Source organism: Natator depressus, chromosome 13 (assembly GCF_965152275.1).
Source record: "Natator depressus isolate rNatDep1 chromosome 13, rNatDep2.hap1, whole genome shotgun sequence".
Lineage (NCBI taxonomy): Eukaryota > Metazoa > Chordata > Testudines > Cheloniidae > Natator > Natator depressus.
The window spans coordinates 813,205-834,699 of record NC_134246.1 but is presented as its reverse complement, the minus strand read 5'-3'; the positions used below and the strand labels follow the sequence as shown (position 1 = coordinate 834,699).

Genomic DNA, 21,495 nt, shown 5'->3' with positions numbered 1-21,495 from the left:
GGGGAAACCAAGGCACAGAGGCTGAAGCAGCTGGCCGAGGGCCATGCTGGGCCTGCTGGAATCCAGCTCCTCTGTGCCCAGGAGTGTGCTTGACCCACTGGGCCCTGCTTCCTCCCTTAGCAACTCCTGACCTGCCCGTGGGGAAGGGGGTGGGCCCTGGGCTGGAGTTAGCAGCTTGCAGAGCCCCAGCAATGGCTCTTCTATGAACGCCCAAAGCCTGGGAAGTCCTGTCCCCACTGCGAAGGGGGCTGGGCACACACGCTTGCCAGAGACAGGACAGGCTGCTGCAGCCGGCAAGCCATGGGCCTGGCAACACCTGGCGCTCTGCTGAGAGGCAGCACTCCCAGGGCACCCCGCAGCAGCAGACTGGGAGCCACGCTCAGGCTGGGGGGGATCCTGCTGAGTGGGCTGGCCAGGGGAGGTCAGGACCTGTGAGCTCTGCAAGGCGAGAGCCAAGAGCCAGCGGAGCAGCTGGCCACACACCAAGGGAAAGTAAACAATTAATTACAGCCGCCAAGGAGTAACTTCTGCCTGTGACCTGACCAGGAGACTTGGCAGCTGCAGAGCTCCCGTCCCTGGGATCTGCCTGGATTCAGTGGGTCTGAGCCTCCTTCCCCCTCCGCGAAACTCCCAGAGGCTGAGGGTGGAACAAGGAGGAGCTCAGTGGATCTGCACAGAGCAGGTGGCCCAGTCCCCCACACCTCCGGGGGCAGGTCATGAGGCAAGGTGTGGCTGGGGGAGCCTTTCCCCAGGCACTGGGTTGAGCTGGGGGAGCACCAGTGGGGTGGGGGTGAGGGCTGTCTCTATGGGAATGCTCTGCAGCTAAGGGCAGGGGTTCCCATTGGGCTCCTTGTGGTGCAGCCAACTTCCTTGTGTCCTGTGCAGGGCCAAGGGTGACACTTTGGGGGCTGCTCGAGGTGAATCACTGCCCCCTGCTCACAGTGTGAGGGAGTCTGGTCTGTGCCAGTTGGAGGAAACTCCCCCTGGCTGCTGGCAGTGCCAGCGCCCCACTCACAAGCCCTGCTCCCTCCCTCTGCAGGCCAGCGAGTTACACACCCAGTCCCCATCTTCTGCTGCACCCCCACAATGCACACCCATCCACTGCCTCTGTGGGGCAGGGCACCTCAGTCACTGGCTTCCCCTGGGCCCAGGGGCTCCTTGGCGCAGGCACTTGGCCATAGCAAAGCTGGAGTTGCAGATTCAGTCTCCACTTGAGGTCTCTGGGCTTTGTCAGTGGCCAAGGGTCCAAGCCTGCATGAGCCACAGGGCTGGGCTGGCTCCATGGGCGTCAACCGTCACCTCTGACCTCCTGCCCTGACACGTTTGGATGCCGATAGCCTGCCTTACAGAACTCTGCAATGGGGTGTGCACTAACCAGCGAGGCCTGGCTTCCCGAGAGCCCCACTGGGGCTCGGGGAAATACGGAGCAGATGGCAGGACCCAGGGGCACTGTCCCTCCTGGGTAGGTTGTGGCAATGGGCATGGCACAATCAGCCCATCTCCGTGGCCTCTCCAGGGCCCATCTGGGCCCCTCTCTGCAGCAACCAGGGAGCCCCAGCAGGCCATTGACTTCGAACAGCCCCTCGGGCTCTCTGGGTGCCCGCCCTGGGGGGGCACTGCCCAGCCAGGGGTCTGGCACTGGACCTCAGAGAGAGGCCTCTGGGACCCGCAAGCTGGACGAGGCTGACCTGGCATCCCTGTCCTCTGGGCACTCCCACCTCGCCCCCTGCCTAGACCTGCGCTGGTACCGCGGCTAGTCGCAGCCCCCGAGCTGTCTGGCTGAGGCTGGGGCCAGGGCCGGGAGCGAGGGTCCTGCTGCAAGGGCAGCCCAGGGAGCCGGTGTCTTGAACCCCTGGCTCCCCTCTCTGCCCTCCGCCGCCCCGGCGCTGAGCCCCTCTACCCCAGCCCTGCCCCTCGCCCCGTGGCCTGCCCCACACCGCCAGCCCCGCGACCCGCCTCGGTCCCTGGGGCGACCTGTGCTCGGGGGGCTGCAGCCGGGCTCCTCCACAGCGCAGCCCCCCAGCCCGGGGCTCCGCCGCTGCCGCAGTCCGAGCGGGGGGCTGCGGCGCTGCACGCGCCCGGGCCGGGGGAGCTGCGGTCCCCGGAACGCCCCGGCCCCCCCGCTGGAGGCCGAGCGGCTGCCAAACTCCCCCCCCGCCCCGCCCCGCCCCGCCCGGCAGGAGCCGCCGGAGCGCGCGCCGGAGCGAGCGAGCGAGCCCGTGCGCCGAGGCCCCCGCACTGCGTCCTCCCCCCACACCGGCGGAGGCGCGGAGCCGGCGGCTGGGTGCAGCGCGCTCCGGCCCGCGGGCAGCAGCAGCGACCGGGCAGCGGCGCCATGCTCAACAGCCTGGCGGAGGGCGAGGACAGCGAGGGGGGGGCGGCCCAAGGTAGGGGCGGCCACTGGGGGGTCGCGGCCGGGGCGCGGGTCCCCGGGGGCAGCGAGCCCAGCCCGGCCGGTGCCGCGGAGCCCGGGGCAGCCCTGCGCCTCGTGCCGGCATGTGGCCGCGCGGGCCAGGGCGCCGGAATGCGCCGGGCGCGGGGCTGGCGGCCGGGGCGGTGCGGGGCGGAGCGGGGCGGGCGGCAAACGGCGCTTCTCGCCCCGCCGCCGGCAGGTGCCCGGGGACCCGCAGCCCGGAAAGCGCCAGAGCTTCGGCGGGGGGCGGGCTGCTGCCGCCCTCGCCTGCCGGGGGCGGGGGCCGGGGGCGGCGGCGCGGGGGGGTCTTGCCGCAGGGTGCAGCTGGACGCTCCCCCAGCTCCTGCCGTTGGCCCGGGGGCCCTGCCGGGCAGCCTGTCCCCCAGCCCGGCGCTGGGCTCGGCGGGGGCTTCGCCGCCTTTGGTTTGTGGGTGCGAGTCCGCCTGGCCGCGCCCCAGCTCCCCCCGCAGCTGGGCCCCCGCCCCCGCCAGCCCCCTGCGCGGGGTCTGTCCAAGGTGCTGAAGTCCCGGTCCAGGTTCTCGTGCCGGGGACGCTCCGCTTCAGGGCGAGCCCGGCTCTGGGGCGCTGCAGCCCCTGCGGTTTGGCGTGTGACTCGCCCCGGCTTTGCAGCCGCAGAGCTCGAGCCTCGGGCTCGCTGCCCCTGCCCGCCCGTACCGTGCGCTGCACGCTCACTGCGGTGGGGCAGAGCAGGGCAGGATTGGTGCGCAGGGTTGGGAGCCCCCTTCAGACCCGGGGCACAGCGCGATCGGGGCACCCCGCGGTCGGGGGCCGGGCGGACCTCGGTTCCCTTTCAGTGGCTGCAGCTAGGACGCGCCGCATTGGCCCGTCCGCTCCCTTGGGCTCCCCGAGGGACCAGCGCGCTGGGACTCCCGGGCCCTGCAGGGACTTGCGCAGCTTCGAGCCGCCGGCAGAGCTCGGGCCGAGCCCGCGTGACGTCCTGCAGGTGTCTGTGTGTGTAAACCCCACCGCTGGGTAAAGCCAGACAGGGGCCTGACCGGCCCACCCCGCGCAGGGCCAGCACTGGACCCCCCCATCGCCCCTCTGAGCCCGCACAGCCCCGGGGGCAGGCCGCAGGGACAGGCGCTGCAGAAATCTCTGGCTGCCTGCAGCGAAGTTTGGGAGGGGGAGTTTCGGCGCGGGGGGCGGCCCTTCTCCCCGGGGAGCCCAGCCCGTGGGGCGGGGGTGGCTCACGCCTGCCCCGGGCCTTGCCTGCCCCAGAGCCCTCCCTGCCCTGGAGCAGTTCCGCTCTGCGCTCTCGTTGGGACCGAAGCTGTGCCCGGGGGCACCTGGTCCCTCTGCCCAGTGGGGCCGGCTCTGCTTCGCCGGGCCCAGCCGCCGCTGCAAGTGCCAGGAGCGAACCCTGGACGGGGAGCGCAGGGTCCCTGGAGCCGGGTGCCTAGGAGCAGAGGGTCAGTCGGAGCCGGGCTTCAGGATCCCCCCAGCCAGGCCCCGGTCCCGGGGACAGAGAGCGCTGGAGAGCCCCGGTTTGGGGAGTGGGCACCCGCTCCATGCTCCCTGGATCCTGCGTTTCTCGGGGGAAGGGGGGGCTCCAGCTCCGGCCCTGCGGGAGCCGTCTTTGGCTCAGGGCCAGCACCCCGCTCTGGAGCTCCAGTTCCTGGCCCCAGGGACCCTGAGGCCAGCGCTGGGGCCAGTCTGGCTCGCGGCTCTCTTCTGTGGCCTGCCCCCTGGCAGGTGGGGGCCGGGCTGGCCAGGGCTCCTGAGCCGCAGCGAGGCGCCCCAAGGCGGCCCGGCCCAGCCCGTTCGCTCCAGGCCACCACAGAGGTGTCCAGGCTGTGCTCGCACCTGGCTAGAGCCAGTGCCTGGCCTGGCCCGGGAGAGCCCGGCGGACGCTGTGGGGTGTCTGCCCCATGGGTGCAGTCTGGGAATCGGTTTAACTGCAGCCGGCCAAGCATCTGGGCTGCAATCCGGAGCTGGCCCTGGTTTGGGGGGACGGAGCGGGTGGTCTGACATGGGTCAGGTAATGAGACTGGAACCCAAGACCCCGCTCCACGTGGCCGGGGGTGGCGGCAGCTCTGGTGGAATGGAGGGGCCCAGCTGACCCTTTAGGGGTCCTGCCCCTCAGCAAAGCCTGCGCTCCCCTGGGGACCGGCCCGCATCCCCCAGGCTGACACTCCCCTGTGTGCTTGGAGCCAGCCCAGGGGCCAGAGCTTATGCGGGGTCACAAAAGGCTGATGGGGGAGGGGGCTCCAAGCAAGAGCCCCCCAAACTTCTGTAGGGTCTGTGTAAAGAAAGGGAAATGGGAAGGGTTGGGGCCCCAGCATTCTCCTGGGGGGCCTCTGCCCTGGCTGCTCTGCCTTGCTGGTTCCTGGCTGGGTCATGGGATGGCAAAGCCCAGCTTCCACGGGGCCAGTGAGGGGCCAAGCAGGGTGGGGGGGTCCAGTCCTGAACAAACTTGATCCTTTCTGATGTGTCAGTGGGTGTGCAGAGGCTCAGCCAGGATTGGGCCCCATTGGGGATCCCAGTCGATGATGGACATCCCATGGCCCTGCTGCCTGCCTTGCCCTGCCAGGATTGGGATGCCACAAAGTCCCTTTAAAACCTCCCTGCATGGCACAGACATGACCCCCATCAGATAATGGGGGCTGTCAGGGGGTGGGGGAGAGGGAGGGAGCTAGCTGGGGGGGGGGTCTTGCTACGCTGGGCCGGTGAAGTGCCTGGGGATGCGACTCTCTCCAAGTACCCAGTAGCCTAGAGAGCCCCTCAAGGAGCCAGGAGAGCCCAGGCAAGGCTGCTTGTAGGGCAGGGGCACTGGCGGCTCTTGGCTGGAAACCCACCTGTGCCCTCAGCCTGCCTGGCCAGGAGCTGCTGTCTGGCATCTTGTGCCCCCTTGGAAAGGGTAATCAGCTCCTGCCTGTGGCCGGGCTCTTCCACATCTGCAGAGCACCTGCCCCAGCTGCTGCAGGCTCACGGGGAGGCCTCAAGGCTGGGAACAGTCCATTGCCTCAGAAAACAGGCCCTGCTCCCTCGAGGGGAAAGGCCCTGGGCCCCATTCCCCTCCCCGCAGCCAGCCAGTCCCCTGCCCTGCGCCTGGATGGGAGCCAGTGTCTCCTACAGGGGAAAGCACCTGTGTCCAATTCGTGTGCACTTCCGGCTGCGCTTCCCTACACCATCAGTCCGTGGGAAGGGGAAGAGTCTCCCCTGTTCAGCCAGCCGCGCTCAGCCAGCTCCTGGACCTGCAGGGGCTGTTGGGGGCAGGGGGCAGTTGGGCAAGAGGCAGGTAAATACAGGGGATTAAATGGAGAAGCAGCAGGTTGTTGGCAAGCGATGGGGGTGGAGAGGGTGCAAGGGTGTCTCTGCTCATGGTCAAGGGGGAGATGCAGCTGGGATGCTTGTTATGGTGTGTCTCCAGTGGGGTGGGGTGTGGGAGGGGCTGTCCTGGGCACTGGGGGGCACCTTGCTGATGCGTATAGATGTGTGGCCTCAGTCGGGGTTGGGCCCCAGGCAGGCATAGCCCTGCCTGTGGAGCTCACACGGGAATTGCCCAGAGTGGGTGGGATGGGGCTGCACATGCCCAGGTGCTAGTGTCCCCCCCGCACCCTCCAGCCTGGCCATGTGCTCAGCTGGTTCCATGCTGGCGTCATGGGGGGCTCGAGGAAGGAGATCAGGGGAAAGGACCTTGTCAGGGAAGTGGGGGATGCTGAGCATATCTGGTGGGACCTGGCTCGCAGATCACACTTGATGCAGGCTGGCCCAGCCCAGCCCCCCTGCCCAGAGTTGGGCGCATTTGCTGGAAAAGGCTGGGCTGACCACAGGGCTCTGGGGAGGCGTGGTGTGGGTGCAGCAGATGGGGCTGTGCAGGGAGATTTCCCGTTCTATAAATAGCCCCATTCCAGCGTCCAGGCCAGGCCTGAGGAGTGGCTGACTGTTAACCAGACTCCAGGCACCGTCACAATACAGGGGCACGCAGCCTGGGTCTTGCATACCCTGGGCCTGCCCTCCTGTCCCTACTGCAGGCTGGAGGAGTCCGTGCTGCACCCGGTGGAACCCCCATGGGCCCTCCAGACAGCCGCCCCTCATTGTTCAGACCTGGTCTCAGCTTCTTGGAGCGGCTGGCTGGCAGCTGTGGGTCTCTGCCCCTGATCTATGCAGTGTCCTGCAGCCCCTCCAGGTGCTCTTTGGGCACAAGGAAGTGGGGGAGTGCCAGGGAAGGGCATGCTGACCCCACCGTGAGTGAAGGCAGCTTCTTCGGCCTGGCTCCCCATCCCTAGGGTTCAGGGATCTGCTCTGGTCAGTTAGCCCCTCAGGGGTCTGGCTCTGGGCTCCCCCGCTCCATGTAACGTGTTCAGTGGGCAGTGACGTTTCCAGCCCAATTTAAGATGGAACAAAAAGCTGTTAGGAGGGCAAATTGCCGTCCGCCTTGGCCCTGCTTCGACCCAGGTAGCGCCCGCTGCTGTGGAGCGGCAGAGACAGTCACGGCGCCTCAGTGCTGCCCTGCGCAGGTCAGGGAGCCCCACAGGAGCCCCCGCCAGGTGCAGGGGGGGATGCTGCAGCTCATGCACCCTCCCCCGTAGCTGGGCATGCAGGGAGCTTGGGGCGCGTGTTCTGTGCTCTGCCCTCCCCAGCCGGCGGTTCTCCCTGCACTGAGAGGGGATTAGCCGATACCCGCGCTGGGGCTGTTGTTTCTCTGCCAGTAATCCAGCCGCGAGCCCTGCCAAGCACCAGAGCAAATTAAACGGCCGATTCAGGTTGAGTGTTCCCAGGGGAGGGAGGGAAGCTTAGAGCAGGGAATCGAAGCCTGCGCTTGCTCCTCCGGCTCTTCGTTTTGGGGCCACCACCGCAGCAGGGACAGCCCAGCCCTGTGCCCCTGCCCAGCTGTGCTCACTGCTGCAGCTGCCATGGGGGTCCGACCCCACTCTCCCCTGAGACGCTCATGTGAAGCTCCCAGCACCATGGAGCCTTGAGGGGTTTGTGCCTGGAGCTTCCCAAGCTGCTGACCCCCTTTCTCCCCCCAGGTTTTGTGTCTCAGGCTTGGGCTGGGCCGAGCTCTGGGCTAGTGGCACCTGCAGGCGGGCGAGTGTGGGGTCGCTGCCAGCTGGGTTCTGAGCCCAGCAGCTCTCGCGCCGGAGAAGTCAGAGGATCTCGGTCATGGCCGCAGTGCCCTGTGTCACTGCATCCATGGGGAGACGCCCGTGGCTCAGGCCTGTCAAGTGGACAGGGGCCTTGCTGAGGTCAGGACGCTCTGTTGCTAGCTGGAGCTGGAGGAGGAGCAGGAGCAGAGAGACCCAGCTGGGAGCCGAGGGCACGGGGTTGGGCTGATCCGAGCTGGGCTGCGGTGCCTGGTTTGGCTGCGGTGCCCGCACAGCCCACAAACGGTGTGACGAGCTGCCGGGAAGAGGCTGCACCAGCCCCTCTGCGGCAAAATGGTCTCCAGCAGGAGCCGGGAGCTCATCCATCATCTGGGACCCCGGCAGCCTGCGGTGCTTAACTCCTTCCAGCCCTAGAGGGCTTGGCACTGCCTGGGCAGGGGGGCAGCGTGCATGCATCTCGGGGGTGGGCTGAACATGGCCTGTACCACCCCAGCCAGACTCCCAGCCCTCAGCCCAGGCTCCTGATTACCCGCATGGGGAAGCTGCTTTCCCGCCTGCCTTCCCCACTGCTGGCAGCATGATTGATGGTCACTGGCGCAAGCAGCCAGAGCCCAGGAGCTTCTCCAGGCCGCGGCCAAGGGCTTGTCAGAGGCCAGTGTGAGTGTGCCGGATGGTCTGTGTGTGCAAATAGCATGCTGGTGCCAGCTGGGGGCAGCCCCGTGCACAGAGAACCCCCAGCGCATCCCTTCGCAGGGCCTGGGGCATGGACCGACTCCTGAGCCGGGATGGCTCGAGCCGGCAAGAGCAGCCTGGGGCTGCTGGGGTGGCGGCTGCTGGGGCTGTGAGCTCTGGCACCTCCGGCCCTGAGTAACGAATGGACACAGGGGCTGGCGGAGGGCCCAGCAGGCCCTCCCATGGGACCCACATGGGGGCACCATGCTGTGCAAGGAGAGGGGAGAAACTCAGACCTCTCGGCAGCATGCGCCCCACCCCCAGAGTCCTGCTCCATTCACTACTCTCTCTGTCCCCTACCCCATGCAGCTCCCCCGCCTTGCGCTGTCATTGTCCCACAGCTGGCCCTAGGGAGCCACCCCCCCACCCCCCCCGGGGCTCTGAGAGACTGTGAAGCCCCCGCCAGGCTCCACAGGCAGTCCAAGCTGTGGGGGGCGGGGCTGGCAGGGCCAGTGCATGAGGACACCTTGACTGGGGCACTCAGGGGGGCATTACATTGGCACAGTCCCATGTGGGCCTCCTCTGGCCTGAGACGGCTCCCTCCCTGCGCTGCCCCTTCACTCAGGTCTCTGTTTCCCATTTATCTAGTTTGCCAGTGAGCAAGAGGGGCCGGCTGGGGAATGGAGCAGCAGGCAAGTTCCTAGGGAGCCCCCCCAGACGCAGCCACATCCCCGGGACAAACAGGAGGTGTCAGCAGGGCCCATCCTACCCAGCGAGGATGGGGAGAGCCAAACTAGCTATTCCCAGGGACTCCTGCCTGGCCCAGGCCAGCCCTAAGACACTGCCCTGGGCAGCACCTGTGACCCGCCCAGCTCCCTCCCTCCAAGTCTGCACAAGGCTTCTTGCCTTGCGGGTGCCACAGCCTCTCCCCTCCGGGCCTGGCCCTGCACCCAGCAGGGAGCACGTGGGGAGGGCCCTGCACAGAGCTGGCCCTTAGCTCAGGCTGTGTCTGCATCTTTCCCGCACACCAGGGCACCGCGCACATGCCAGGCTGTCCCTGGGCTGCGGCGCGACATGTAGGGCCCATGACTGCGAGTGTCTGGGGACAGGAGGATTCCCGGCATCGCTCTCACGTGATGGCCAGAGGAGACAGTTCCTGCGCTGACCCACGGTGCTGCCTGGCATTTCCCTGGGCCAGAGCCGTGTGGGGTGGAGGAGACGAGGCCTGCAGGATCTGCCTGGGTCTGGATTAGCTTGAGCCATTCCCATGGGAGGGGCAGGTGGGGTGTCCCTGAGCTCAGGGACACCCCACCTGCCCCCTTGGTTAGTCTGCTGCGCCGAGGCTTTGGGGCTGGCTTTTACCAGCCCACGGTGTTCAGTGCCCATCGCTGCCCATGGGATGTAGGGAGACGTCAGCCATGCAAGGGCCAAAATGGAAATGCAGTGGGGAGGTGCTGTCTGAGGGAGATGTGGGGTGGTAGGTGTTGTTGTGTGTGGGGGTAGGATGTGGGGCTAGGTGCTGGCATGTGGGGTGTAGGGGGTATGATGTGGGGCTAGGTGCTGGTGGGGGGGTACGATGTGGGGCTAGGTGCTGGGTGGGTAAGATGTGGGGGTAGGTGCTGGCAGGAGGCATACGATGTGGGGTAGGTGCTGGCGGGGGATAAGATGTGGGGTAGGTGCTGGCGGGGGGTACGATGTGGGGCTAGGTGCTGGTGGGGGGTATGATGTGGGGCTAGGTGCTGTCCTGTGGGGTTTCAGTGACACACCAGACAGCAGCAGCTGGCTGGCCCCACAGGCTCTGTGTGGGAAGATTGGGGTGACTGCGGGTGGGGTGCAGGGAGCTCCTGGGTGGAGGCTGCGTGGGGAGGTGCAGAGCCCCCCGAGGGGTGTCTGTGGCCCCCGAGGCCCCTCCGGAGCGCGGCGGGAGCCAGGGGGCCCACGGGCCGGGCCAGTGCAATCGTTAAATAAGAGCCGGGGCTGCCGGGTCCACCGCTCACTCCTGCTCTCCGTTGCCATGGAAACCAGCCCGGTGAGGCTGCGGCCCGTCTCCGCGTGGCGAGGCGCTGGGCGAAGGGAGCTGCTCTGCCCCGCCGGAGCCCCCTGCTCCCCTGGCCTCGCCTCTCTGCAGCCTGGGGCCGAAGGTAACAGCAGTGGGGCGGGGCGGTGGGCTGGGATCCTGCCATCGCTGGCTCTGGGGCGCTGCGGGGCACCTGGAGACACTTGTGTTCCCCAGGCGCCGGGGCTGGAGGACTGCGCCCCATTCCCCTGCACAGAGAGGGGCTGCGGCTACCCGCCATCCCCCTGGGGTGGCCATGGGAACAGGGCAATGCAGCCTGGGGCACTCGCATGGCATCTGTGATCTCCCCAGGTAGGTCTCCTTCTCCAAGCCTCTGGGGAGAGATTAGTCATGTAATCGATACATAGCATCCATCTCCGCACCCCCCGCCCCTGGCCCAGCTCTCTGGCTGGCGCTCGCTGACCAAGACAAGGAGTTCTTGGGTTCCAGGTCTGGCTCCATCTGGCCGGTGCAGAGCGGGGTTCTGGGGAGGGGAGCTCATTGCTAACATGCCGGCCCTGCGGTGCCACCAGGGGCTGGCTGCCCTCTTCCTACTGGCTCACTGGGGTGAGGACTCTGAATGACTCGCCCTGTTGGCATCGCAGGGATCGAGTTGTGGGGCTTGCTCTCCCTTCCCAGACCTGGTACGTGCTACTCCCCCTGGGCTTGTGGGGATTCGCTGGACATTTTCACCCTCATTTCTGCTTGTTTGTTTGTTTGTGGCGTGATCGTGTGACTCCAGTCCCTGCACCATTCGCTAAGGGGAGAAAGCCGCAGCCACTGCCCCTGCAGCGAGGCTTCCTCCAGGGAAGAGCGGCCAGCGTCTCTAGCCATTTCTCCAGAGTATGCAGCATAGTGCCTTGTGCAGGGGGTGGGTGCCGGTGCCAGCATTGTTCTCTGGTTAGAGCCAGAGCCGCTGTGTGGGGTTTCCACTTCTGGTGGCTGGAAGCCCACAGAGGAGCTGATCCCGTTGCACACCTCATTCCCTGGTGGGTTGCATTCAGGAGATAGCAGGTAGGACTGTGGCCTGCCTCTGCCCGCTGGGGCTGCTATGTGTGTCTTTCTCTTCCTTCCTTCACCCATGCTCCCCTCTTGCTCTGCCAGTGTCTGCAAGCCAGTGCAGACACAGCCAGGCCAATTTATTTCCTCCTACTCCTGCCCCAGGGCCTCCTCCCACCGCACCCCTTGCATGGGCTGCCCTCCCCAAAGCTCCCCTCTGTCTCCTCAGTCACACCTCTCCCAAAGCCACAGTGCCCATGAGGAGGGAATTTCTCTGACAGGGTAACAAGCCTTGGGGATTGGGGGGGGGGCAGTAGATGTCACATATCTCGACTTTAGTAAGGCTTTTGTTATCGTCTCACGACCTTCTCAGAAACAAACTAGGGAAATATAGCTCAGATGGAGCTACTGTAAGGTGGGTGTACAACTGGTTGGAAAAGCATACTCAGAGGGTAGTTATCAATGGTTCACAATCAAACTGGAAGGGCATATCGAGTGGTGTCCCACAGAGATCTGTCCTGGGTCTCGTTCTAGTCAGTGTCTTTATAAATTATTTGAGTAATGGCATGGAGAGTACACTTATAAAGTTTGTGGGCGACACCAAGCTGGGAGGGGTCACGAGCACGTTGGAGGGCAGGATTAGAATTCAGAATGATTTTGGCAACCTGGAGAAATGGTCTGAAATAAATAGGATGAAATTCAATAAGGACAAAAGCAAAGTACTCCACTTGGGAAGGAACAATCAATTGCACAAATACAGAATGGGAAAGGACTGCCTAGGAAGGAGTACTGCAGAAAAGGATCTGGGGGTTATAGTGGATCACAAACTAAATATGAGTTAGAAATATAAAAATTTGTAACACTGTTGCAAAAAAAGTGAACATCATTCTGAGCTGTATTAGCAGGAGTGTTGTAAGCGAGACACGAGAAGTAATTCTTCTGCTCTACTCCACACTGATAAGGCCTCAGCTGGAGTATTGTGTCCAGTTCTGGGCACCACACTTCAGGAAAGATGTGGACAAATTGGAGAAAGTCCAGAGGAGAGCAACAAAAATGATTAAAGGTCTAGAAAACATGACCTATGAGGGAAGAGTGAAAAAATTGGGTTTGTTTAGTCTGGAGAAGAGACGACTGAGGGGGGGGACATGATAACAGTCTTCAAGTACCTCGAAGATTGTTATAAAGAGGAGGGTGATAAATTGTTCTCCTTATCCACTGAGGGCAGGACAAGAAGCAATGGGCTTATATTGCAGCAGGGGTGGTTTAGGTTGGACTTTAGGAAACACTTCCTAGCTGTCAGGGTGGTTAAGTGCTGGAACAAATTGCCCAGGGAGGTTGTGGAATCGCGGTCACTGGAGCTGTTTAAGAGCAGGTTAGACAAACCCCTGTCAGGGATGGTCTAGAATAGATCAGTGTTTCTCAACCTGGGGGAGGGGTCACAGGACAAGTTTAGGGGGGTCACCAGAGCTGGCATTAGGGGGTGGCAAGCAGGGCAATTGCCCAGGGGCCCCACATCACAGGGGGGCCTCTAGCTGTAGCCTGAGCCCTGGTGCCCAGGGCTGAAGCATGTAACTTAGCTTTGCGGGGCCCCCTGTGGCACGGGGCTCTGGGCAGTTGCCCTGCTTGCCACCCCTAACGAGGGCTATAAGTATTATTCATCATTTACTGAATGATATTTAAGAAAGCGGGTCACAAAGGGGGTCACCAGCACAGAAAGGTTGAGAACCACTGGTCTAGATAATGTGTAGCCCTGCCTCGGTGCAGGGGACTGGGCTAGTGACCTCTCAGGTCCCTTCCAACCCTGTGTTTCTATATGAAACAACCCTTCTGCCCCAGAAAGGCATCATGGCAGGATCTCCCCCTGCAGCCTCCAGTGTCCCCTCCCTCACCCTCCTCTCCAGGCCTCAAGGTTCTGACTCAGCTGAAGCCCCTTGGGGCTCAGCCATGGGAATCTAACAGATTGCCCCTGGGCCCCTGCCTAGGACAGCTGCAGTGCACAGTGCCTGGCAGCATTGTCCGTGGGCAGATTCCTGTTTGTCTCTTTCTTGTCCCGGTCAGCAGCACTCGCGGGGTGGAGGGTGAGGACAGGCTGCGCATCCTGTTCCAGTGTCTGTCCTGCATCGGTCTGAGCTATTTGCTGCTCCTTAGCAGCATCACTGCGGCTGGAAGGAGGAAATTGGCAACCTTGTTTTCAGAGATTCACTCATTAGTAATGGGGTGGGTGATTCCAGTGTGGCTGCTTGGGCTGTTTCTGAATAGAGATGTAGCTAAATACAGAGCCTCTTGAGCCTGTGTGAGTGTGATGGGCACATACACTTCGTGCGGCCAAGGGTCCTAGTCGATATGCAGTTTATTGCATTTTTGTACGTCCCCCCAGAGCTCTGGATAGTACACTTTTAAGAAAGTTGAGCTGGATGGGTGTGCATGTGTCCATGTGCATGCCCGCATGTGGCTATTATATAATACACATTCTGTACAATATTTGTAAATGAAAAGTGAGCTACAACCAAGCAATCTGGCTGCACTCTGACAGATTCCTTCGTACAAAAGGATAGTGCATAAAAAGCTATACGGACCACCTGTGTTCTTCACACTAGTGTATGGTGCTGAGTGAAACAACCTAGGATTTGTGTGTGTGAGGTGAGGAGTAACCAGAGATCAGACTAACACGTATGTGGTGGTTCAGCCGGGATTACGGTAGACAGGTAAGATTGCTGGTGTCTGATGCTCTGACTTGGTTTCTCTGTCACTCCGGGACAGGTACCTGGGCTCTCAAGTCAGGCACTGAAGTGGCAGTGGGCTGATTTGCAGGCCCACAGTTCCCTTTGACAGGTGTGACAAGCTGGGGTGGGCAGGGTGCAGGCCTGGGACTCCAGAGACCTGGGGGTTCAGTCCATGACTCTGCCACAGGCTCCCTGAGTGGCCTTAAGTATGCCGCCTTGGCCCAGAACCTCCAAGTGATTTAAGTGCCTAGCACCCATTGAGATCTGTGCCCAAGCTCCTCTCTGTAAAATGGGGGTGATGCTGTCCCCCAGGGGTGTGTGCAGAGCTGCAGCTTGTGTGGGGCTCGGTACCGCAGGGCTGGGCTGTAGGCTGGCTGTGCTCAGAGTCCTTGAGCTGCTGGCTGGGTTAGGAGCTGATACCAGATCCTCAGCCACTGTCACTTTACACCCGGTGAAGATCTGTACCAGGCTTTGCCTTGCTGGGGCGTATGAAGCTCTAACCCCCTGCAGTAACTGGGCAAACAGCGCTCCTGCACCAATGCTGTGGACAGCGGGTAGTTTGCCCCGCCAAGCACTTCGGCCTTGGGGTGCCACGCCTGGGGAAGACGGACCGCAGACAATGAATCACTACCTCAGGCAGGCACAGCAGCTGAGCCAGGTGTTAGCGGCTGGTTGCCATGTTTGCCGAGGCTGCAGTTCTCTGGTGGTTGTGATTGACACACGTGGTGCGCGGCCTGTTTCCTGCTGTTGCAGGGCAGCAAGGGGTCTTGGGCTCCCTTTGCCCATCTCCCTCTTGTTGCCCAGGCGCCCTTTGCTCTAGAACGTGACGTGTGGTTTGGAATTGCTTGCTTCTGTCCATTGCGAATAACGTCACCAACAGGCTGTACCTCCCCTGGGGAGGGCGCGGACAGGGTGTCACGGCCCCACAGGGTTGGTGTATGGCCCCATCTTCGGAGCGGTCTCTAGGACGAACCCCTCTGATGTGCCCTAGGCCTCTCATTCTTCCTCCAGGGTAGGTTGTGCGGCTTCACTGCCTCCTTACACACAACCTCTGGGCTTGCAGCCCCCGGGAGCTCCGTCAGCAAGTCCCTGAGGGAGACGCGTACGGACATCCCTCGCCCAGCATGGGCAGCGACACTCACACAGCGCTGTCCCACAGTCGGGTTTATTCGCTAGCCGGCACATGGCCCAGGCAGGCCTTAGGGTAGCACAGAGAACTGAAGGGTAAAGCACAGTCCAGTCTGGTTAGCCCAGCGCCCAGCCAAGCTGTAGGGACCCCTCGGTTCAAGCTCCGTCTGTCTCCTCCTTGGTCAGACCCGGGTGAGAGCCCTGGCTCGGTCCAGCAGCCAGCTCTCCTCCCCCACCTCTCCCGTCCTCTGCTCTGGAGCTGGGGACCGTTGTTCAGCTCCCTAGGAGAGGCGGGGAAGGCCACAGCCCTCTGGGCCTTGGTTGCTAGGTGTCCATGTCCTGGCGACTGGATTCGCCATGGTCTTCTCAGCCACTCCACTGATATCGAGACCTCGGCCCAGACTAGGGACACCCACATACCTCAGCCTGTCCTGAGAGCAAACAGTTCTTTTGCGTCACTGGGTAACAGTGCAGCACATAGGGGAAACTGAGGCACGCATAGGCTTCATAACAATATTACAAAATACTCCCACTTGGTCACCCAGGCCCCTCGCAGGCTGTGGTGCGCAGCAGACTCGGGGCACTGCAGTCCCGTGACACCAGTAAGCGAGGCCGCTTGTGTTGTGACAGCGTGTTCTCTGCCCCTCCGCACTCTGGACAGCTGAACCCGACGTGGCGCAGCTACATAATGGGCTGGGACTCAGCCCAGGGCATAGACGGGCGTCCTGGGCCCTGCGCAGCATCCTGGGGGTCAGTGGGCTTCTCTTCCACCCAGCAGGGAGCATTGCTGGGACTTGCCGAGCGCTGGGGCCCTGGGCTGGGTAATGGCAGCAGCATGTCCCCTCTGTCAGGGCGCTGGGTGTGTTTGGACCCCAGCTCTGCAGAACAGGAGCTTCCTCTCCTCCTCCTCTCACTCCCTGGGGGCTGCCCAGCTCTTGGCCATGGCATGGGGCTGGCAGGGATATGGAGGCTGTCTAGGCCTTGCTGGGCCTGTTTGTTAGCACTGGTGGTTCTCCTGTGGCAGGAGCTGACAGAGCCCTGTGTGGCTGGGCAGCATTGGTTTCATTGGTTCCATGGCCCAGGCAGACCCTTCCCGTGGCTGAGAGCACGTGGGCCCACCCCAGGCCCTGCCACTGCCAGGGGAGCTGTGCTCGGCTCCGATCGGCTCTGCAGCCGCTGAGTGAGGTTCTCCTGGGGCGCGAGGAACCCCACAGGGGACAGGCTGCACTTGGCATGTTCCTCGGCAGGGGCATGTGCTAAAACCTACTGGATGCAGCCAAAGCACCGAAGCCAGGTGGCTACTGTTCCTCCCCCGGGGAGCAAGGAGTTCCCTCTGGAGAGACCTGGGAATCGCAGAGCGGTCTGAAAATTCTGCCCCTTGCCCAGTCACGGAGTGTGGGGGAGTCACGGCCCTGCACCCCTCTTCCTGGGAATCACTGTGACTCTCAGCCAGCCAGTAAAATGGAAGGTTTATTGGACAATAGGAAAACAGAGCTTGTGGGTACAACCAGGACCCCTCAGTTAAGTCCTTCTGGGTAGCAGGGAGCTTAGACCCCAGCCTTGGGGTTCCCCTGCTTTCCACCACCCAGCACAAAACTGAAACCAAAACCCCTCCAGCAGGCTCTCTCCTGCAGCCTCTGTCCAGTTTCCAGGGCAAAGGTGTCACCTGGGCCCAACCCTCTCCCAGCTCAGGTGACAGGCTCAGGTTTCCTCACTCCAGTGGATTCACCCCCTGCTCTCCCATCCCCTGTGCAGACAGTCCCAGCAGAACTAGACGCCATTCCCCGGTCAGTCCACCCCACTCCCTGCTGCGTCATACCCAGTTCCTCGGCTCTGTGAAGCCCTGACCTGAACCCAGCCATCGAGAGCAGTGCTGTGCCGGGCTGTCAGTGGGTTCCCAGCGCCACAGGCCGCACTGTCCCTGTCCATGGACTCGCTCTGCCTGTCCCATGGGGTGCTTGGTGCACAGCTGGTGTCGGGGTTCCCCCTGAGCAGTCCATGTCTCCCTGCCCCTGAGAGACCCCCAGGAGCTCCAGCCTTCCCCTGAAGCGGGCGCAGACAGCTCTGTCCCAAGCAGGCTGCGTAGTCGAGTGAGTTGCTCTCATTGGATTCCAGCTGCCAATGTCCCCGGGGTCTGGGTGGATCTCGGCCAATTCCCAGGGCCTGCTTCGGTGGGCTCCCCCGCGGGCGCTCAGGGTGGGGCTGGCACGCAGGAGCTCGCTGGGGCAGCTGCTCTGTGGTTGGGCTCGCAGCAGTTCTTGGGGCTGCTCAGTCCCACCCCCCTTTGCTGCTCCCTGGTTGTGCCCGTGCTCCTCAAAACACACTACTCCCCTTGCACCTGCCCCAGCTGCAGCTCTCCCACCCTGAGTTCTTTCCGCGGCTCTGCACTTTTCATTACTGCTATGTCTGGCTCTTGGTCCTTCAGAGCGAGGTTGTCTGTGCTGCAGACAGCCAGGCCTCTGCCAGAGAACCTGTGAGCATCACACTGCTCCAGCTGGACCTGGCGCCCCCAACAGGTCCCCTCACTACACTGCTCAGCCCATTCCCACGCAGCCCCCAAAAGATCCTTCTCAGCCTCCAGACCTGCTGCTCTCCCCTCACAGGGCGACAGACGGAGCGGGTCTCCCTGGGCGCTGGCGGCCCCATTGCTCTGCAGCGCTTCCCATGTGGGCTGGACCCCAGGGGCCACTCAGCAATTCTTTAGTTCTGTGTTGCCTTCAGGGGCAGCCAGCCTGGGCCCAATCCCAGAGGCAGCTCTGGCTCCCAGGAGAGGGCCCCCGCACATGGGCAGAATAGGCCGTGGCTCTGTCGTGGCTGGGTCTGGCCTGGGGGAGCGCCGGGCCAGGGCCTGTTCCCATCATGGGTGCACACGACTCACTTCAACTGATGTCTGTGCTCTTTGGCTGCAGTCCCATGACCCTGAAGCTTGGGTGGGTGCCGTGCCTGGGTGGGGATGGGGCGCAGAGTGCAGAGGCTGGTGCATGCGCTGTCCCTCTGTGGGGCCTGGATACTTGGGCTGTCGGGGGAGCGCCCTGAGGCGGCTGCTCTGCCAACCTCCCCTCTGCTCAGGCTGCGGGGCTGCTGGCTCTCCACTGATGCCGAGTGACCCTGGTGCATGTGGGGGACACGGTGGGGCCTGGGCCAAGGCTGTGCGTAGTTAGCCCACTCTCCTGGCAGACCAGCCCTGCTCCGTCTGACTGCCCCCTGCCCCAGTTGCCAGGCCGGGCTGCCCCAGTGCCCTCTTACTCACCTACCTGTGCACTGGAGCCAGGATTTTGCCTCTTTTCTCAGCACTCACTGCCCACAAAGCAAACCGGCAGAGATGCCTTAAGTACATTAGGGACTGTACACCAGGGGTCTGGAAATCCCCTTGCACAGGGGCTGGGAATCCCAGTGCTGGTGCTGGGGCACGGATCCCCTTGCATGGGGGTGGGAAACCCAGTGCTAGCACCGGGGCGTGGATCCCCTTGCATGGGGGTGAGAAACCCAGTGCTGGTGCCAGGGTGTGGATCCCCTTGCATGGGGGCTGGGAGCATGACTCCCTCTGCTGGGGCTCAGGGCACAGAGCCTGCTGCTCTGAGTCTAATACCCACCAGGCCTCCCTCCCGGGCGGCTGCCCAGTGACTTTAAGCAGTGGTGCTGGGGGGCTCAGGCTCCGGCAGGAGCAGCGAGGGGTGCAGCTTGGGAGCGCTGGCCATAAATCCCAGTAGTGTCTAGGCAGGGGACTCTGGTGGAGAAGGCCAGGCCGCCCAGGGACACTGGCTGCTTTACCTGGCTCTGTTCCCTGCAGTCGAGGCATGGCTGGGTGTCAGGAGCAGTCACTCTCCCCCCAGTCCCAGCAGTGCCTGTGCACCCCTACCTGGGCACTGATGACCCGGGTCAGCGGGGTCTGAGCCAGCCCTGGATGGTGCATTCGGAAGAGATTCAGCCTCTCACTCACGTGTTCCCGAGAATGCCAGCTGTCCTTGGCATCAGGGCTGTGGGTCCCCGATGACTCCTGGCAGGTGGGGCCATGCTGGGCTTGGGGCCCTGCTCTCAGCTTCTCACCGTGCTCCCAGGGGATGGCTGGGGTGACTGGAGCTCTGTGCAGCCGATGCTGGGTGGGAGCAGTACCAGCAGGGTGGGTGAGCCGGCGAGCTGGCATGGTGTGGGCTGCTGGCTGGGAGAGGGGGTGGCTGGCCCAAGCACTGATCTCTCTGTGTCTCTGCAGGTGATGGCAACCCCAAGGAGAGCAGCCCCTTCATCAACAGCACAGACCTGGAGAAGGGCAAGGAGTATGACGGGAAGAACATGGCCCTCTTCGAGGTAGGGCACCTGTCACGGCGTCCCCGGGCGATGCTCTGGAACTGCTCCCCATGAAGCCAGTCAGGACTCTGGGGAAGTCTCCTCTCTGGGAGCAGCCTGTCTGCAGGGCACACAGCTCACCCGGCTCCACCTTCCTGGGTCTGACCTCGGAGCATTCAGCCTCCTCTGCCCCTCCTTGCGCTTCCCACAGCGAGTCCACCCAGGCGGGGTCTTGGGGAAGCCAGAGGGTCCTGCCCCCCAACTTCACAGACAGACGTGACTCTCAGCCAGCCAGGAAAACAGAGGTTTATTAGACGACAGGAACATGGTCTAAAACAGAGCTTGTAGGTGCAGAGAACGGGACCCGTCAGCTGGGTCCATTTTGGGGGCAGTGAGCCAGACAACCGTGTCTGCACTTCACTCCATGTCTCCAGCCAGCCCCCAACTGAAACTCCCTCCAGCCCCTCCTCCTCTGGGCTTTGTCCCTTTCCCGGGCCAGGAGGTCACTGGATTCCTTTGTTCTCCAACCCTTTAGCTCTCACCTCGCAGGGGGGAAGGGCCCAGGCCATCAGTGGCCAGGAAACAGGGTGTCGGCCATTCTCTGTGTCCAGACCCCTGCACACACCTGCCCTCTAGGGCTCTGCAACGATCATGCACCCTTACCCCACCCCCTAGACACTTAAGAACTGCATAGGGGAAACTGAGGCACCCCCACACTATTCAGAGGAAACATTAAGAACGGTCCCGCTTCGTCACAGCACCGAGCAGAGGGACCGCCGGGGGGGGGGGGGCAGCGTGGAGGGAAGGCGCGGCTGGCTCAGGACAGGTACCTCGCCCTCACCTGTCACTGCCCCTAACAGGAAGAGATGGACACCAGCCCCATGGTCTCGTCCCTGCTGAGTGGCCTCGTGAACTACACCAACCTGCCGCAGGGCAGCCGAGAGCATGAGGAGGCGGAGAACAACGACGGGGCCAAAAAGAAACCTGTACAGGTGAGGGGTTCAGCACCGGGCTCCAGCGCTGGCCGGCATGGGGTGGTCTGGGGGGGTTCTCTGAGGCTGCTGGTGGGGTGGGGTCTGGGGGGGTTCTCCGGGGCTGCTGGCTGGGGGGGGGGCACTGGGTGGGGTTCTCTGGGGCTGCTGGTGGGGTGGGGTCTGGGGGGGTTCTCGGGGCTGCTGGTGGGGGGGCACTGGGGTGGGGTTCTCTGGGGCTGTTGGTGGGGGCGTGTGGGGGGTTCTCTGGGGCTGCTGGTGGGGGAATCTGGGGGGGCACTGGGGTGGGGTTCTCTGGGGCTGCTGGTGGAGGGCACTGCGGTGGGGTTCTCTGGGGCTGCTGGTGGGAGGATCTGGGGGGGCACTGCAGTGGGGTTCTCTGGGGCTGCTCTCAGGAGCCGTTGGGCCATGGGTTCTCTCCCAAGGGGCTTGCCCCTTCACGTCGGTGCCAAGCCATGGCACAGTCACACAGACATGGCCAAGGGAGCGGGCAAGCGAGTGGGATTAGCCCTCTCCCTGCAGGACTCACAGGCTTTGCAATGAGTCCCTGGGCGGACAGTGAGGCTTCCCGCCCAGGGGCCAGGGGCCCAGCAGCTCCCGCTTGCCCGGATCTGGAGGCTCCTGGTTTCAATTTGCATTTTCTGGCCTGAGTGAGGTTCTCTGCAGCTGTGGGAGTTCAGGAATTCCCACGCTCTCACTTCCTGCTCCCTGGGGCTCGCAGGGCAGGGTCCAGGCCTGTCCTACCGCCTCAGCTGGGCCTTCCTCCGTGGAGTGGGGCCCTCCCGCAGCTCCCAGTCCTTGCTGCAGTAGCAGGTGGGTAGCACGTGGCTCATGCTGCTGCTGCCAAGATCACCAGGGCGCTGCCATGGGCCCAGGTGCACCTGACCCTTCTGAGGCGCCTGGTGTCTGCATCGCTTCCTCCAGAGATCCCCAAGCACCAGGCTTTCCGAAGTGCTCACGGGCTGCCCCGGGCTGTCCCTGGGGCACGGCCACCCCAGGCCGCTGCCATGGCCCCCTGCCTCCCTGCCAGTGGCTTGGACGACTGGCCTCTGTGGCCCCGGGTGGGCTGTGATTGAGCCAGGAGCATTGCGACCCACGGAGCTCTCGGACGTAGCCAGGCCCTAAGTGGGCAGCCTGGAGCCACCAGCACTGTGGGCTG

General features: G+C 63.5%; 1 protein-coding gene across 3 annotated transcripts in view; it reads left to right on the top strand.

Annotated features, from left to right (window-relative positions):
• Positions 1–21,495, top strand: part of SLC12A5 (solute carrier family 12 member 5) — an 84,585-nt gene that overhangs the window by 18,355 nt on the left and 44,735 nt on the right. For 2 of the 3 annotated variants that reach the window (XR_012641732.1, XM_074969882.1), the window contains exons 2-3: positions 19,271–19,365; positions 20,205–20,336. Coding sequence is in view for 2 of the 3 variants with exons in the window: in XM_074969882.1 (XP_074825983.1) it covers positions 19,271–19,365; positions 20,205–20,336 (227 nt within the window). In the remaining variant the exon portion in view is untranslated. Of the gene's footprint in view, positions 1–2,241; positions 2,388–19,270; positions 19,366–20,204; positions 20,337–21,495 lie in introns of those variants that run through there. The other variant, XM_074969884.1, reaches the window with a different exon arrangement.